The sequence below is a fragment of the Sceloporus occidentalis genome, unplaced genomic scaffold (genome assembly GCF_023333645.1).
Source record: "Sceloporus occidentalis isolate IW3139 unplaced genomic scaffold, rSceOcc1.0.p SCAF_3, whole genome shotgun sequence".
NCBI classification, from domain to species: Eukaryota; Metazoa; Chordata; class Lepidosauria; order Squamata; family Phrynosomatidae; genus Sceloporus; species Sceloporus occidentalis.
This window is the reverse complement of record NW_028316983.1, coordinates 118,345,482-118,362,885: the sequence shown is the minus strand read 5'-3', so window position 1 is coordinate 118,362,885 and position 17,404 is coordinate 118,345,482. Positions and strand designations below refer to the sequence as shown.

The window sequence follows — 17,404 nt, the reverse complement described above, 5'->3', positions numbered from 1 at the left end:
GTTCTGGCTTTCCAAAAAGTCCCCTTGCAGCTTAAAACTACCCAGAGATGCCCCAACAAATTTTCCTCCATTTTACCCAGATAGCATGGGGGGGAGGGGTAGAAGCCCCTCTGTGGCTGCAAATATGTCCTCATGGATCTTTCTTCACTCCTGCCTTATGGCTAGCATTGTATCAATAGTGAAAACTGCTGTGAGACAATGGCGCGTTACAGACCGCCCCTTTAGGGCGGCCTGTAGGCGCTCCTTTTCCCGGTGTATCGGGGCCTCAGCTGCCAGAACGGCAGCCTCCGAGGCCCCAATCCGCTGCTTTCCAGGCCGCGGGGAAGCAGCAAAAGGCTTCCCCGCGGCCTGAAAAGGGGTGCCCTTGGGGCTTCAAGCCCCAAGGACACCCCGCGACAGCAGGGAGGAGGAGAGGCCCCTTTCTCCTCTGTGTCGCTGGCGCAGCCATCTAAAGGCTGCGCCCAGCAACGCAAAGCTGGAAGGAGCTCTGAAATAGAGCTCCTTCCGGGGCCGTGGAAAGGGCGCACTAGGCGCCCTCGCGCGGCCCCACTACGTCACAACCGCACCGCCTCGTTTGGAGGTGGCGCGGTCGTGACATAGTCATGGCAGCGGCCGTGTGGAACAGCCGCCGCCATTTTGTACGTGCTGAGCACGTGCTGAGCACAGGGTTGGGGGTGTGCAGAAGTGCCGCCCCTTCCTAACCCTAGTACATGCTCAGCACGTACTGTACTTAGAGGCCCGTCTATAACGGGCCAATGTCAGCCCTCACAGCTTAAAGGAACCCTGTGAGGTTTCTTGAAGTATCTGAAATATTCCACATTGGTTTCTGTTCTCTCTATTTCAAGAAAATAGCTTTTGTGCAAAGCAGGAAAGAGCCTTCTCTGCATTGGATTAACATGTGCATATTGGCCTTATTTTTGTCTGTATTCTCCATTGTCCAGCCTGGCACAACCCCCACCTTCTATGCCCCTCATTCCCCCTTCCCTGTATGCGTTTTAATCACATCATCTGCTGCCTGTTGTTAATCACAGCCTTTAAAAGCATCAATCACACACCAAAACATCCCAGCCTCCTCTCTCAAGGAATCTGCATCTTTTGTAACTATGAATTATGAAGTTCCTAGACCAACAAATGCTTCCATCAGTCTCCCCCTTTCTGCTGTTCTTTGGAAATTACAATCAGGGGAGGATGCACTCTCATCAGAATCAATAAGAGAGTGTTTTAATGTTTAAATAAAAAAGAGGCTTTGTACATCTTGGTTGTGAACACGGCTGCATTATCTTTTTTTTTTATCCCTTTCAGACAGGGATGGGAAACCTTTGCTTCCCATATGCTTTGGAGTTCAGTTGTCAGGGACCCCAGACAGCATGTCCAATGGTAAAAGATAATGGAGTATGTAGTGCAAAACATGTTGCCAAAACATTTCCAACCCTACCTGGGAGGACAGGCAAAGAAAGACAGGCATGAAAATGGACAAGATGGAGAGTCATCTGGATACTGAAACAAATAGGTCTTGTTCCATCTCATCTCACTGAACTAATCAATGCTATCCATGAGAATTTCACATGCTCTTGGAGAGGGGACCAGCATGAGCAGGAGAAAGGTCAGTTTTCCTTAATTATCTTATTCCAGGCAGCTTCATTCCATCCTGTCTGGTCCTTTCACTGGCAGGTCCTTACACTAGCCTTCTTGTTTGGGGGATGCTGGGAGGTTTAGCCAAAACAAGTAATACTTGCAAGCTCTGGATTAGTCATGCATGTTTCTTCTCTCACTGTCACTAGAATCAAGGGACTAGTTTTATATGTTTTCGAGCCTGAGACTAGATAAGCAAACATATACATACATCATCTTGGATCATCACAGCAGTCCTCTTTACCTGGTGGCTGGTGCAAACATGACGAGAGTTCATCTGGAGGTCCTCCTAGTGACGAAATGGAGGCTTGGCCAATCCCTGGTAGATGTATCTCTAAATCAGTATCTGTTGTATCTAACGGAAGTCCAGGTCTAGGATGGAGATATAGTTCCTGGTCCATACTTGGTTCATGGCACTGAGCTGAGGCTCCTGGTGACAGAGGAGAAGAAGCTTGGTGGTCCAGATCTGCCATGCATCCTTGACTTTGTGCAAGCTCTGAACAGGGAGCCAAACCTAGATGACATAAGATTTGATGTGGAACATCTGTATTATTCCCAATTCAGGAATCATGAACTGAGGCAGAGATCTAATTCAAGATAAAGCATTAAATGGATGAGCAGTCAAAGAGGAAGGGAAACAGCTCAGTCACAGAGGACATGATTTTAAAAAGTAGAAAGTTACAGGTGCAGTCTTTGGATCTCATAACAGAAGGATGAAGTAGTACATACCAGCATAGTTTCTGGTATGAGATACTAGACAGCTATCTCCAATTAGAATCAGACACGATGAGACTAGATAATATTTTGACTGCTTACAGAAAAGCTTCTGTCACTTTGGCCTTGATTTTAGACCCAAGCACATAAATCTGGCCCCAGAACCACACTACTAAGAGCCATGCAGCCCAGTTCTTCACAGAAAAGTCAGATCCATTTGGCTCAGTGACATGCTCCCTGGTAAGAATTATGTGTAGACTAAATCCATAAGTAATCACTTTGCAGTACCATCACTCACAAAAAATTACCCCATTTGGACAGCAAGGACAGCAGACAGAAGATGGAGACCTTAATGGGGTAGCTACTACTGAAAAGCCCACTCCCACATAATATCACACTATAAATAAATGTTGAAAACTGTGTGTGTGTGTGTGTGTGTGTGTGTGTGTTTACTACAGTTCTCAGAACACCATAATCAGTATGTCCACTACCATTGCTGACTGGGAGATTCATGCAAGGAAATGCAAAGCAAGATCCTTAATGCTGATCTCAGGGTTTGGGTGAAAACATATGGGGGAAAGTGATCCTTCAAATACTGTGGCCCCATGCAAATTAATGCCATCATTTTGTACTGGATCCAGAAACAAACAAGGAGCCAGTGAATATGATGTGGTACTGGCATCACACCTAGCCCAGTTCTCAAATATGACAGATTAAATTTAAAAGGATGATTTTATTCAATCTGATGCACTTAAAATGTTCTTGACTGTTATACAAGCCATGGTTTGTTTGGCTGCTTAATTCTCTTACCTGGTATTGGTCCACTGATCCCAGGAAATTCTGGTTGTATGGATGTAGCACCGAGGAGACCTCCTTCCTCCTTAATCAGATGAGAGAGAAGAAAAGGAAGGAAAAAAATCCATAAGTTAGGTTAAGCCTGTAGCCAAATGGAGCAGGCTCTGGAGCCCCACCAGTCATGAAGGTTGTGAAAGTACCAACAAGAGACAAGTCATAGAGACCCTTGACAAATCACTCTAACCAACTGTAACCCATGGTGTGTCACAGTCATTTGGCATATTTGGGGGGGATGAGGGGGGGGATAAATGCCTATCACAACTGTAAGTACAGAAGCAAACTATAGGTATTCAAGCTCCCTTCTGGTAGTTATGATATATGCAGTTCCACAGATGTCCATGGATATTTTTTATATATACTCAGCCCTTTGTATTCATGAAATTCAAGCATCCACACTTGAAAATATTTTTAAAATATATACATTCCAAAAAGCAAACCTTGATTTTGCCATTTTATATATGGGACACCATTTTACTGTCCACTGTATTTAATGGGACTTGTACAACCATGAATTTTGGTATCCATGGGAGGTCCTGGAACCAAACTCCAGTAGATAGCAAGGGCTCACTGTATTCATTTAGAAAGTATATACCACCTTTCTGCCTTCAAAATGGCACCAAATGTGGTGGACAAATGACAAACTCTAACAGTGTTTACAAAGAAGTCCCTGGAGGTGAGACTAGGAAAGAAACTGAGGAGAGGTGACAGGCAAAGTGCAAACTAATTGATCAGCATGACAGTAGCGGCATATGTTTGTCTGCCATAGGGGTGATAGTCAAAGAAACATCAGCCTGGGGTGATGAAGACATATTTTCTCTGATTGTCTTGCAGGAGATGGCAATCATGAATGGGGTGAACGAGGAAACAGGAAGTTGGGTTGTTGGCTTGGAGGCAGCTCTGAAGAGCTTGACTAGGCCACCAGACAGTGGAGGATTTCTTGAAAGCTCAACTGGGCCCTAGAAACCTAGTCAAGGAAGGACACAAAGAAAGCCATATGTCATTAAATGTCATTCTCTCTGCTAGAGGTCTAAGCAGAAGATGTGAGCCAGGAAGCCTGCAGATGCTACCAGGTGATGCTGTGATCTCCCACATTGTGCATATTCAGTAATTACAGTAAAAATGGAACAATACAACAGCAAAAATATAGATGAGTCTGGCTAGTCCTAGTACTGAACTGATCTAGGGCCTGGTTATTGTGTTATTATTTATATTGTTTATGAATGTCTCTGTGTGTGTACATATACACTGTGCACCACACAGAGACACAATTTCATATTCATTTTTATTTCTTAAATTAGATTAGCATCCTTTTCCCTCTATAAGCACAGAAGAAATGGAAAAGGCTCTGGATGCAGCAGTGATGTGGAAAGGAGAGAAAAGGTGATGTACCATGTGTACCTGTAAGTGAGGTGAGATAGACAGAAGGCTTCCTGAGCTTAAATGATTATATATATATTATATATTATATATATAATCATGATGAGATTAGGATTAGATTATTCAGATGGAAACCATACACAGAGTCTAATCTCATGACCAACTCTGGTTATGTATTCTGCCTACTGTCCAATTAAAAATAATAATTGTAAGCCGCTCTGATAGCCATTAGGACTGAAGGGCAGGGTATAAATATCATAAATAAATAAATAATAAAAAATACTGTTGGCTTGATCTCCTATCAGAATGAGCTCAAGCTTGCTATAGAGGTTAAGAACAATAAAAAGGGCTTTGGGGGTATATTCACAGCAAAAAGAAGGAAATGATAGGGCCATTACATGGAGAAGATGGCAAAAATGCTAACAGGGGACAGAGAAAAGGCAGAATTACTCAACACCTTCTTTGCCTCAGTCTTCTCACAAAAGGAAAAGGGTGCTCAACCTGAGGAAAATGAAGCAGAGGACACAACAGGGGAAAAGCAGCACAGAGTAAGTAAAGAGGTAATACAAGAATACCTGGTTAATCTAAATGAATTTAAGTCTCCAGGATCAGATGAACTACATCCAAGGGTATTAAAAAAGCTGGCAAATGTAATCTCAGAGTCATTGCCAATAATCTTTGAGAACTCCTGGAGAACAGGAGAAATCCCAGCAGACTGGAAGAGGGCAAATGTCCCCATCTTCAAAAAGGGGAGGATCATAATAATTATTGCCCAGTTAGTCTGACATCAATACCAGGAAAGATTCTAGAGCAGATCATTAAACAGAGGGTCTGTGAACATTTAGAAGAGAATGCCATAATCTCAAAAAGTCAACATGGATTTCTGAAAAACAAGTCATGCCAGACTAATCTGACCTCTTTTTTTGTTAAAATTACCAGCTTGGTAGAAGAAGGGAATGCTGTGGATATTGCATATCTTGATTTCAGTAAGGCCTTTGACAAGGTGTCCCATGACATTCTTGCAAACAAGCTTGTAATATGTGGGTTAGACAATGCAACGGTTAAATGGATTTGTAATTGGTTGACTGGCCAAACTCAACGGATGCTCACCAATGGCTCCTCTTCATCCTGGAGAGAAGTAACCAGTGGGATGCCACAGGGTTCTGTCCTGGGCCCAATGCTATTCAACATCTTTATCAATGACTTAGATGAAACAACAGGGAGCATGCTTATCAAATTTGCAGATGATACCAAATTAGGAGGAATAGCTAATGCCCCAGAGGACAGGAGTCGAGCTTGAGCCCTTTCGCTGGTATTGAACTCGCAAACTTATGGTTTGTGAGTGAGTGGCTGCAGTACAAGCATTTAACCACTGCGCCACCAAGGCTTACATAGAGAAATGTAAGGTAGTGCACCTAGGACAAAAAAATGAAATGCATAAATATAGAATGGGGGACACCTGGCTTAATGAGACAACTTGTGAAAGGGATCTAGGAGTCCTAGTAGACCACAAATTGAACATGAATCAACTGTTTGATGCTACAGCTAAAAAGTCCAATGCGATTCTAAGCTGCATCAATAGAAGTATAGTGTCTAGATCAAGGGAAGTAATAATGCCATTATATTCTGCCTTGGTCAGGCCTCACCTAGAATACTGTGTCCAGTTCTGGGCACCACAATTCAAAAAAGATGTGGAGAAGCTGGAGCGTGTCCAGAGGAGGGCAACCAAAATGGTGAAGAGTGTGGGAACCATGCCCATTTAGGAGAGACTTGGGGATCTGGGTATGTTTAACCTGGAGAAGAGAAGGTTAAGAAGTGATATGATAGCCTTCTTTAAATATTTGAAGGGATGTCATCTTGACGATGGAGAAAGCTTGTTTTCTGGTGCTCCAGAGAATAGGTTGCAAACTACAGAAGAAGAGATTCCCACCTCAACATTAGGAGGAACTTCATGTCAGTGAGAGCTGTTAGACAGTGTAACACTGTCTCCTTCTTTGGAGATCTTTAAAGAGAGGCTGGATAGCCATCTGTCAGGGGTGCTTTCATTGTAAGCTCCTGCATGGCAGCATGTTGGACTGGATGGTCCTTGTGGTCTCTTCCAGTTATGATTCTATACCACCCAAATCAGTCCACCTTCACTCCACTCCACAATTCTCACCTCCCACTGCCGATGTCGGTCTCGAAGCTCTATAAGCCAATCTGGTTCCAAAGTCACTTCTTGTTCAGGTCTCTCCAGGAGCCGTGGATCAGATAGTTTTAGTCGTTCTGCCAGCTGAGCCATTGGAAAGGGGAGAAGAGACCATCAATGGTTATCCCAAAGTGCAAGTTGTCACTGCTGGGATCAGTGAACAGAGGTGTTTTTTTAAGACATCAAACAAATAAGCACAGGGTTATAGCAATAATAATAATAATAATAATAATAATAATAATAATAATAATATATTTCAGCCTAAAATTACTTAAATTTTCCATGTTCTTACTAGATGGGTTTTTGCGAGATTCCCTTATCTTTTTGGCCTTTGGCTAGTACAATAAACGTTAACTTGACTTGTCTTGCAATAATAGTAATAATAATAATAATAATAATAATAATAATACTGTAATAATAATTCACTTCACAGATCGAATGGTGCTCTGGTGAGATTTTAAGAGAAAGATAATTCTTCTGTTTACATCATGGAGAGGGAAAATGTCCAAACATTTCAGTTGCCATTCTAGATTAATGCAATTGGAACAGAGGCTGGAAATTTTACTTTCTCGAATAATCTCAAACTCTCCCAGCCATGGCCATGCTGGTTGGGGAATTCTGGAAGCTGTAGTCTGAAAGACACAACATATCCAAGTTCTAGAACAAAACATGTGAAACTGCTGCATGCTAGCTAAGCCAGATTACTGTTCTGTCTAGCCCAGAATTTTCTATTCTCCCTGAATTTTCTATTCTACTTGGTAGTGGTTCTCTGGAAATGAAAGGTCTTCTTCAGCCTGGATAAAGGAGGGATGATGCCAGCAATTTAAGTGGGGAAAGCTTCCACCCAAAAATTGGCATCACTGGGTGGATTTGGGGGGTACAGACCGCACTAGGTGACACCGCAGAGGAGGGTTAACACCTTGTGGAGCTATCATCTCACTGTGGTAGAGAAGCAAGCACATCCTTCATGGCTTCATCACCAACCTGGCTCTTTCCTCAGGCAAGGAGCCAAGGTGGTAGTGAGGGTGGTGAAGGGACAAGTGTGCTGCATTCCAGAGAAATTAGAGATGCAGCACCTTGTCTTGAATAGGTTTGGTTTATTTATACCCTACTTTTTTCCTGGGGCTTGAAACATGCCCTTTTATACACCATTCACGCACTGGGTTTAGGAAAGAGGCATTTCTAAACAGAGTTTCATTTTTTGTGATCATTTATACAAATGCCTTTGCCAAAAAGGACAGGGCAAGATTGATTATGAAATAAATGCAAATGTTATCTGAAATATTTAAGACAGGGACTTCAAGTGTGAGAACTAGTTGTGCATTCAGTAGCTTCTCAAACAAAGACTCTTCACCCTGCAGGCAGAGCTTCAAAAAGCTGCCATTTTGGATTAACTTCCCAGAATCCCCCATCCAACATGGACAGTGATCATACTGCTTGGGGGAAGCTATAATCCCCAAATAGTAATCTTTCTACTTTCTGCCTGCAGGTTTTAAGGAACATTCAACTTAGCATTCCAAATGACCCATGTCAGATAGGCCCAGCCCTCTATGGCAAAAACCTGTGAATTTATATTTTGGTCCTTTCTCCCTCAAATCATTTTGACAGCATTGGTAGGTATCACAGGGGAACTCAGTGGAAAAGGGGACAACAAGTTGCGGCTTTTCACTAGGAAGGGAAAAGGTTAGAGTGATTTCTCCTTTACTCCTAGGAACAGAACAGACAAGTATAAGCCAGTACCCCTGGCTTAGGCCAATAGGTATATTTAAACCTAAGCCCAGTGCCACTAAGATAAGAGCCAGTCTGGTGTAGTGGTTTGAGCACTGGACTTCAAATTTGGAGGCCAGGGTTGAAATATCTGCTTGGCCAAGAAAACCTACTGGGTAACCATGGGCAAGTCATATTCTCTCAGCCTCAAACTGTTCTAAATCGGCAAAGAACGTCCCAGATCAACATCATGAAACTGACAGGTGGAGTACATGAGATACAGATGTTTACCCTTTAACACTGCCAAAAGCATCTTTCTTCTTTGTGCCACCTTTTACATAATATAATGGCTAAGAAAGAATTCTGTGAAACTTAAAATCCAGATCACTATTTTTCTGGTTAATCCAAATAAAGTCCCTTAGAAAGTGTTGGCTGGACTGACTTAGGTGACAGCTTTTTTGTTTTGTTTGCCACAGCTGCTGTACCCATCACACTGATCTCCGCCTTCATCTCAGATCAGTTTGGACATCTAGAGACCAACAAACCTCACACAGTGGAAAGGAGCAAAAAGTGTCATGCTTGATAGGACTTAGAAGTAAGCAATCATAATATACCAATATTCTGTCTTGTCTTCTGCAACTAGTGGCACTTTCATTGTTTTTATGCAATGAATGACAACTCTTATTGTTGATAACTGCATCTTATCTACATGGAGGTTTGTTCATAGGGTATGAGTAAGGGCATTTGTTTGAACTATGCAACATATTGAGAAAACAGCCTTGGGAAAAGGCATTTTCATTGGAGGGCTTTAAACAAAGGTAGGATGTGCATCTTTCAGATGTGCACTAGCTGTGTATTCCTGCATTAGAGGTAGTTGAATTTTTGCAATCCTCTCCAACACTTTTGCAATCCTTTCCAACACTAATATTCCATGAAATGCTGTAATAGCAATAGCAATGGCATTTACATTTCTATACCGCTTCATAGTGAACTCAGCACTCTCTAAGTGGTTTACAATCTGTAATAAGCCAATTGCCCTCAACAATCTGGGTACTTATTTTACCAACCTATGAAAGGATGGAAGACTGAGTCAACCTTGGAGCCCTTGGGATCTAATTGACAATGAAAATTTTCAAACCTGGCAGAATCGCTGGTAACTTGTCCCTGAAACATCCCTGAAACGTGGAGGAAGTGCTCGTGTATGAACACCTGGTGCGCTTCCTCAATCATCATGGAATCGTCACTCCCTCTAGCGTCCTTGAATCGTCTCAAGGGGAGCGGATTTCCTCTGAATGCACAGTTTCCATTCAGAAGAAATCCGCTCACTTTGAGACGATTCAGGGATGTTAGACGGAGTGACAATTCCATGACGATTGAGGAAGCGTGCCAGGTGTTCATACACGCGAGCTTCCTCCACGTTTCAGGGACATTTCAGGGACGAATTACCAGCGATTCTGCCAGGTTTGAAAATCTTCAATGTTGTCACTAGAACATTTAACCACTGTGCCACCAGGGCCCCTTAAGAATGCTGTAAGAAGATAGAAGTAAACAAAAATTGACAGAACTACACCATGCACATTCTTACTGCCTGGGGATCATTTTTAATAAGCTAATATAATGAACTTTCCTATTACAAGCGCAGGGAGGAGGCAGTATGCCCACTGAGGGAAGTAGTAGTGACTGGGCTGATGCTTCAATCTCCTAGACTGCAGCCTGTTCATTATATCCTGTGGAGCTCAATGGAAACCATGGAGAACACAGTCTTATGTCCACAGCAACTCCTTTCTTATATCTACATGGCTGTGCTCACTAAATGGCTTCTCTGAACGGTGACACCTATCACACCTGTGACAACCTTCTCCAAATTCTGTTCAAGAGAAGCATTTCCTGGTACTCACTAGAGCTGTTTTTCAAACTGAGGGGCTTGCAGACATTTGTGTTAATACATATATGAATCCATGAAACACAAATTAGGCAAATGTGATTATCATCAAATGAAACATTAGAGAGGAAATAGCAGCTTGGCTTATAACCAACTCAGCTAATTTAAACCTCCATCACTTCTGTAATTTGTGTTATATTCTCCATCAATGGGGGAGTGGGTGGGTTGGATTTCTTCTAAATGTTTATACAGCTGAATCTCTTGTTAAGGAAAGGCAAAAGCTCTTGATTATGGTTTGACACATTCTTAATTATCTTTGACCAGGTAAAGAAGTTCTTCCCAGAAAATAAAGATTGGCTATTTTGACACCTGCCATGGGAAATTTGAGACTGGATTTTTTATATCAACTCTATGTGAACCTGCTTTTGAAAAATATCAGGATATTCAACTGTGCAGGGGGATGCTAAAAGGAACTGCTAATTTATATCCCTTATATCAGACTCTTTCATTCTAGCTAGAAACATCCATGTACATAAACAAGTTTGTGCAAACATGAAATGCTTGCATCTACACATCCTTTCCAGGCTTGAGAAATGCAAACATAAATCAGATATTTATTCAGATATAAATCCAAGTCACAATCCAGGCTATCCTATGCCGCCACCAAACAGTAACACAAAGAAACCTCATAACAGAGATAAACTGCATCTGAAGAAGTGGGTTTATATCCACAGAAGCTAACATAAAAACAGGTTAGTCTTAAAGGTACTGCTACATTCCTTCTTCTTTTTCCGCTCCCCATCTCTTCCTTCTTTTTATGTTGAAAGAGATTAATATGCTACTTCTCTGAAAACAGAGAAACTAGTAGGGGAGAATTTCAGTATTCCTGGCATTACTTAACAATCCTGAAAGCAGATATACTACAAAAGGGAATACTATTACAGTTGACCTAAAAGGATCTGTGGGTAGCTAATTTCTTCTAGGAAAAGTCTGCCCATCTTGGTGAATAACTTGCTTGTTCAGTACATTGCCAGTTTGGGAGAAATGTCTAAACTAAATGTGACTTTACCTCACAAACTGGCTGGATGTTGTAGTCTCCAAATGTAACTTTTCTAAGGTCAGTCGTATTAAATCCATGGTCTGATATAGTAACAGCCACAAGGAGATTCCTGGCTTTACCACATCAGCCTACTATCCTAAAGCAATTACATTACTGAAGCAAACGGGAAGATACCAGCAACATACTGGTTCAAAAACACTCACTATTATATCTTCTGCAATCACGCTATTTTGTCATTAGTTTGAAAACATTCATTTGCCTCTGTCCTTTGCTTCTCTCATAGTCCTCACTTTTTCCTATCTTGCTCTTTTCTTCCCCCTCCCCCACTCCACCCCCCCCCCTTTCCATTGGCATTGCAAAATGGGTCTTTTCACTCCAATAAAGATTTGCAAAACAGGTCTTTCTACCCTAACCCACTCTCCAAAAAAATTAAGCATTGGGAGGAGAAGCAGACACAGGTCCCATGCTGGGTGGGATGTTGGTGTGGTTGCAAAATATCCCTTGTTCTGTTGGAGGGCACAACTCTGCTGACAATCAGGGAGGGGAGGAGTGCAAAGCGATCAACCCAAAGGGATGATGTGCTGGATTAACCAGGAGGGGTTTCCTTAATGGTGAGAAGTGAAACCAGAGCTAACCTTGCCAGGACTCTTTCTTAAGACTTTATCACACTAGTCTGTTGTTTTGAGGGGAGACAGGGTGGGAGAGGAGGAGAATCATACACACTCATGCTTGTGACTGCCAGCGTTGGAACTGCAATGGAAGGAACCTATCTTGGCAGAGGCAGAGGTAGAAAAGCAGTGACAGTGGGAGCCATTGATGGGTTTTCCTGTCAATGAAAAGATACACTCCACCAATGACTTAAATGCAAAGCAGTAACAGGACAGACATGCAATAAGTACCTGCCAAAAATGCTATTACAGTAAGCCCTCCATATCCATAGACTCAAGCACCCATGGCTTAAAAATATTTTTAAAATATATAAATTCCCAAAAGCACACCTTGATTTTGCCATTTTATATAAGGGACACAATTCTATTATGCCATTGTATTTAATGGGACTTGAGCATCCATGTATTTTGGTATCCATGGTGGGTCCTGGAACCAAACTCCAGCAGATACCATCTTGATGCAATTGTGGTTTACTAAATAAATGTCTACTAAATCTTTCAGGGAGAGGGGTTAATTCTATTCTCCTATGCCTCTTGTACCACCATACCAGGGGAGAATCCCTCCCTTCTCAGCATCAAAAGAAGCTTCCATCCTATATCATCTTTAGGATATGGATGCTTTTCAACAAAGTAGAGGTATGCCCGGCAAGGTTCAAAATAACCTTTCCTGGTACTGCACTGCTGCAGCTGCTATTTACAGCTTTTGAAAGAAACACACAATGCCAGAGACCACATTTAATATCACACACAGTTTGGCCACTGGTCACTCCCACTCTGTCAAGATCTTTTACCTTTTTACCTAGGCCTCCTTTTCATTTGTGTCATGTTACCAGTGGCATCACAGGAGTGCGGCAGGTGCAGACCGCACCAGGTGATACCTCAGAGGAGGGGTGATACCCTGGTTTGTCCCTCCTTTCACTGCAGGGGGATGTAGTGCTGCTACTAGGGCTGCCACTTCTCTGCTACCATGGCTCTCAAGGGAGCCAAGGTGTCAGAGAAAGTGGGACAAGCGCACATCCCTCCTGCCTTCCCCACTACCCTGATATTCTGGGCCTAACAAGCCAAGGGAATGGGGAAGTTGTGTGAGTGCACATATGCATGCACACATGCATGGGCCCTTCCTGCCTTCCCTGGAGCTTTGGCTGGCTTCCCTCAGCTGGCCAAGGCACTGGGGAAAGAGAAGTGAACACACACGTGCCACTCGTGCCTTCTTCAGTGCCTCACTTGCCTGGCCACCACTTCCCCCTGGGTAGGCATTTAGGCCCCTGGTGCCACCCTCAGCAGCACCAGGCACTCGTACAAGGTGGCACCAACTTTAGGGACACAACTGCCTGTTACATGACATGTCTTTTAAGCCTCACTTTGTTACAAATAAATTTTCTCAATATATTCTCTCTGACCTTGCCATGTATCTGGACATGCCTAGGACCATGAAAACCTATTCCACCATAAATGGGATAGTCCCCAAAATGCCACAAGGCTTCCTTTTTTAATTTTTGCTTTCTGCTGCAATAGAATCATAGATGATCTCAAGCACCATCCAGTCCAACTCCTTGCCATGCAGGAATACACAATCAAAGCTCCACCAACAAATGGCCATCCAGCCTCTCTTGAAAAACCTCCAAAGAAGGAGACACCACCACACTCCAAGGGAACATATGAACAGCTCTTACTGTCAGGAAGTTCCTCCTAATGTTGAGGTGGAATCTCTTCTCCTGTAATATGCATCCATTGTTCCTTGTCCTAATTTCTGGAGCAGCAGAAAATAAGCTTGCTCCATCCTCAGTATGACACCTCAAGTACTTAAAAAGAGCTATCATATCACCTCTTATGCTTCTCTTCTCCTGGCTAAACATATCCAGCTCCCTAAATTACTCCTCACAAGGCTGGTTTCCAGACTAACATGATACTTCTGGGTGAATCACCACTGTTGAGTTAAGTGTCAACATCTAGACTTTAGAATGAGGGGAAATGTACTTGCTGGGGAGGAAAATGTTCTCCACTCCGACACTGGAGCTATTCAGTTATTTAAGAGATTACAGTGACAAAATTCTTCTAAGAATGCCCAAGGGGAAATCAATTCACGATGTCACAATCTGGGTGTTGGATGCTTTAGATTGTAGGAGATCTCTGCAGATAAAATTACTCAACTGGTATGAGATGATACATGTGTTTTATACAGTGTTGGGAATCATGCAGTCCTCCTTGAACTACAACTCCCAGCATTCTTCACCATACATTATGTCAGCTACAGCTGCTGGAAGCAGAAGTCTAACAACATCTGAAAAGAAACACAATGCCAGCTTCTAAGGTTCTGCCCTGTTAAAATTACCCCAACCTTTGGCCAAATAAATTCCTAGCTTTGTTTGTTTCTTTTCAGCGTGGTGAAGGTGGGTAAGGAAACACTGTATTCTAAGGCACCAGGTCACAATTTACAAAGTGGAAATTGGGGACAAACTCAATTAGAACCTAGGCTAAATAGTGGTAACAGATACAGGCAGTTATAGATCAACAACAGCAATGTTTCCCTCCATAAATCTGTCAAATATCCAGAACTACAAGTGTGTACTAGCCAACATGCCAACAAACACATACACTTTACACAGCACAATGCAAAAATGTGAATACACCTTTTCCACTGCCTATGTTTTCTTACAATTACATTATGAAAGGACATCTGAATCTCATTGCTAAATCCTCAGGAACTCCCTACATTTATTTAACAGTTCAGCTTGAAGAGATGGAAGTGGCTTTCTGTTTAGCTTCACTCATCCATCACCAAAGACTCACCTTGATGACTTGTTCCAGGAGGACAGGGTACATGTTCTGGCTCTGGGTAAGGAGTGCCATTCCAACCCCTTCACAGTAATGTAAGGCCTGGGCAGTGAGACCATAGTCCACAAGGTAAGAGGCATAAATCAATTTGTACACCTGTAAAAGAAAATTAGGATCTGTGGAATAAATACCTTCTACAAATGAGGAATAAGACATGTGTGAAAACTTCTTTAATGACACATCCCAACAGCCCTCCATGAAGCTGGGCTTCACAATTAGCTATCTAACATTTGAAACAGCAGTACTCTAGTGGCAAAAAGGAATGAAAAAAGAAGTTCCTAGTATATATTTGGGAACAATAATACTGGCCTCTTCTTGTAGTGGAGATCAATTGGAACATGCAAACCTGATACAGAAATGGTTGTGCATTGTTCAACTGATTTGTTAATTCTCAGTGGAAGATCAAAGAATCAATCATAACTGAGAAAAATTCTGAGTGAGTCTTGATTCTCTTCCATTTCATCTCAAATACCAAACTGAGAAATTTATCTTGAGAGAACAGTATGAGTTTGTAGCTACACCATAGAATAACATTGCTGTGTAGGTGGAAGTCACTGATTATGATCACCAGTGTGAATTGAAGTACAGTGGGCCCTTGGTATCTGCTAGTTCCAGGATTCCAGGTGGGCACCAAAATCCATGGAAGTTCAAGTCACATTAAATACAATGGCACAGTAAAATGGAGCTCCTTATATAAAATGGCAAAATCAAAGTTTGCTTTTTGGAATTTATCGTTTTTTAAAATATTTTCAAGCTGTGGATGCTTGAATCCATGAATATGGAGGAACGACTGTAAATTCAGATGACCATAAGCCATGATATATGTGTGTGTGTGTGTGTGTGTGTGTGTGTGTGTTCATTTGGGAGCTAGTTTTTTTCAAATTGTGTGTTGGGCTGGTTTTCAGGTTACTGTACTATGTCCATTCCAACATACAGTTTGAAAAAAACTGGCTCACAAATGAACACACACATCATGGCAAATGGGTAACCTGAACACCATTTTTGAACCACTACAACTCCCTGAATGCTCCAACATAAAGTAAAACAAAAATAAGCCACTGCCAAAATTTGGTGATGCACTCTTGCAGCAACACAATATGCTGCCAAAATCTTTTGTGTGTTTCCTTCTTGTGCTTCAGGACTATTACACTACAGAAGTATGAAATGGCGAAGGGGAAGGCACTCCCTTGGAAAGAGACAAAAACACTGTGACTGCAGCTGCCAGGAGCCAACAAGAACCAACTGGTTCTGGGGAGGAGCAAAAGCATGGCCCTTGAGTGTTTCCGCATCCTGAAAAGTGGCCCTTGGCACAGTTGCCCATGTGTGTCATATGTGATGCAGCCATGTATATATCTCTCTGGTGTTATTTTATTATTTAATTTACTGTTGCTGGTTTGTTTCTTTTAGCCCAAAGCATTATTATTATTATTATTATTATTATTAAGTTTTGCACAACACTTTACATCAACATCAAAAGCAAGATAATACCTGCCTACAGCATACAATCTAAAATCACAAAGTGTAAAATTTTAAAATAAACAATTTATGCATTAAAATAGCTCAAACTATAAACTATGCGAAGCAATACACACTTATTCTGAACTGTGCAGTCCTGGTTGCTACAGTCTGGCAGAGGAGATCCATTGTAATCCATAAGACATGAGTGGATAACTTCCAGAATCCACACTTGTCTTCCTCCCTCCACACTTCAGGGGGCTGCACCTCTCTCCATACATCCCAATTTTGTTTTATTGAAAATGCCTCCACACATGCTAGGTATGGGGGACAATTTCATTGTGTTTTCTCGCCTCCCACCACTCATGTGTCCTAGGCCCAGGAGCAGCCTTTTTCAGAATTGGAAGTGATCAGAAGGATTCAAGGGGTATGTTTCAGTCAAACAAAAATGAAAAAAGTGGTGGGCAGGGGGTGGGGTGGATTCACAGTAGCACACCATGTGTGGTCTACAGGCCAGAGTTCACCCACTCCGACCACAGCACATGGGTGTAAAATCTTTGGCAATGCAGATTACAATCCCCATGCCATGCTGCCTGTGGCTGATGAGAGCTGGAGTTCAATAACATACAAAGGACAAAGGTTCCCCCCTCCACCCTTTTCTTATTGCAACAGGTAGCTCTGGATGGTTATCTAGAGTAGAAAAATGTCTAGAAGAAAATGGCATAAACCACACACACACACACACTGCACCTGCTGTCCAGCCAGCCACTCTCACCAATGCATGGAATTGCAGTTTCCACAGCTGTTCTTTGACTTGAAAAGGTATGAAGCAAAAATTACGTGTGACTGATCATCAACTGTCATTTGAGCTTTTAAAATCCTGATAAAAGCATCATTCTGCCAGACAAGGGGTTAGATTTATTCTGCCCTTGAAATATGCAGGACTAATATTTTATCATTTTCTGTTTACTGTGTAAGTAAGTGGGTGTGATGCAAGCAGAAAATCTCAAGGACCACTGACAGCACACCTG

General features: G+C 42.3%; 1 protein-coding gene across 1 annotated transcript in view; it reads right to left on the bottom strand.

The window, feature by feature from the left end:
- The window catches only part of SEC16B (SEC16 homolog B, endoplasmic reticulum export factor), a 51,965-nt gene that overhangs the window by 12,830 nt on the left and 21,731 nt on the right, over positions 1 to 17,404 (bottom strand). The window contains 4 exon segments of the mRNA XM_089518322.1: positions 1,877 to 2,146; positions 3,157 to 3,226; positions 6,737 to 6,850; positions 14,874 to 15,014. Of these exon segments, the coding sequence (XP_089374448.1) occupies positions 1,877 to 2,146; positions 3,157 to 3,226; positions 6,737 to 6,850; positions 14,874 to 15,014 (595 nt within the window).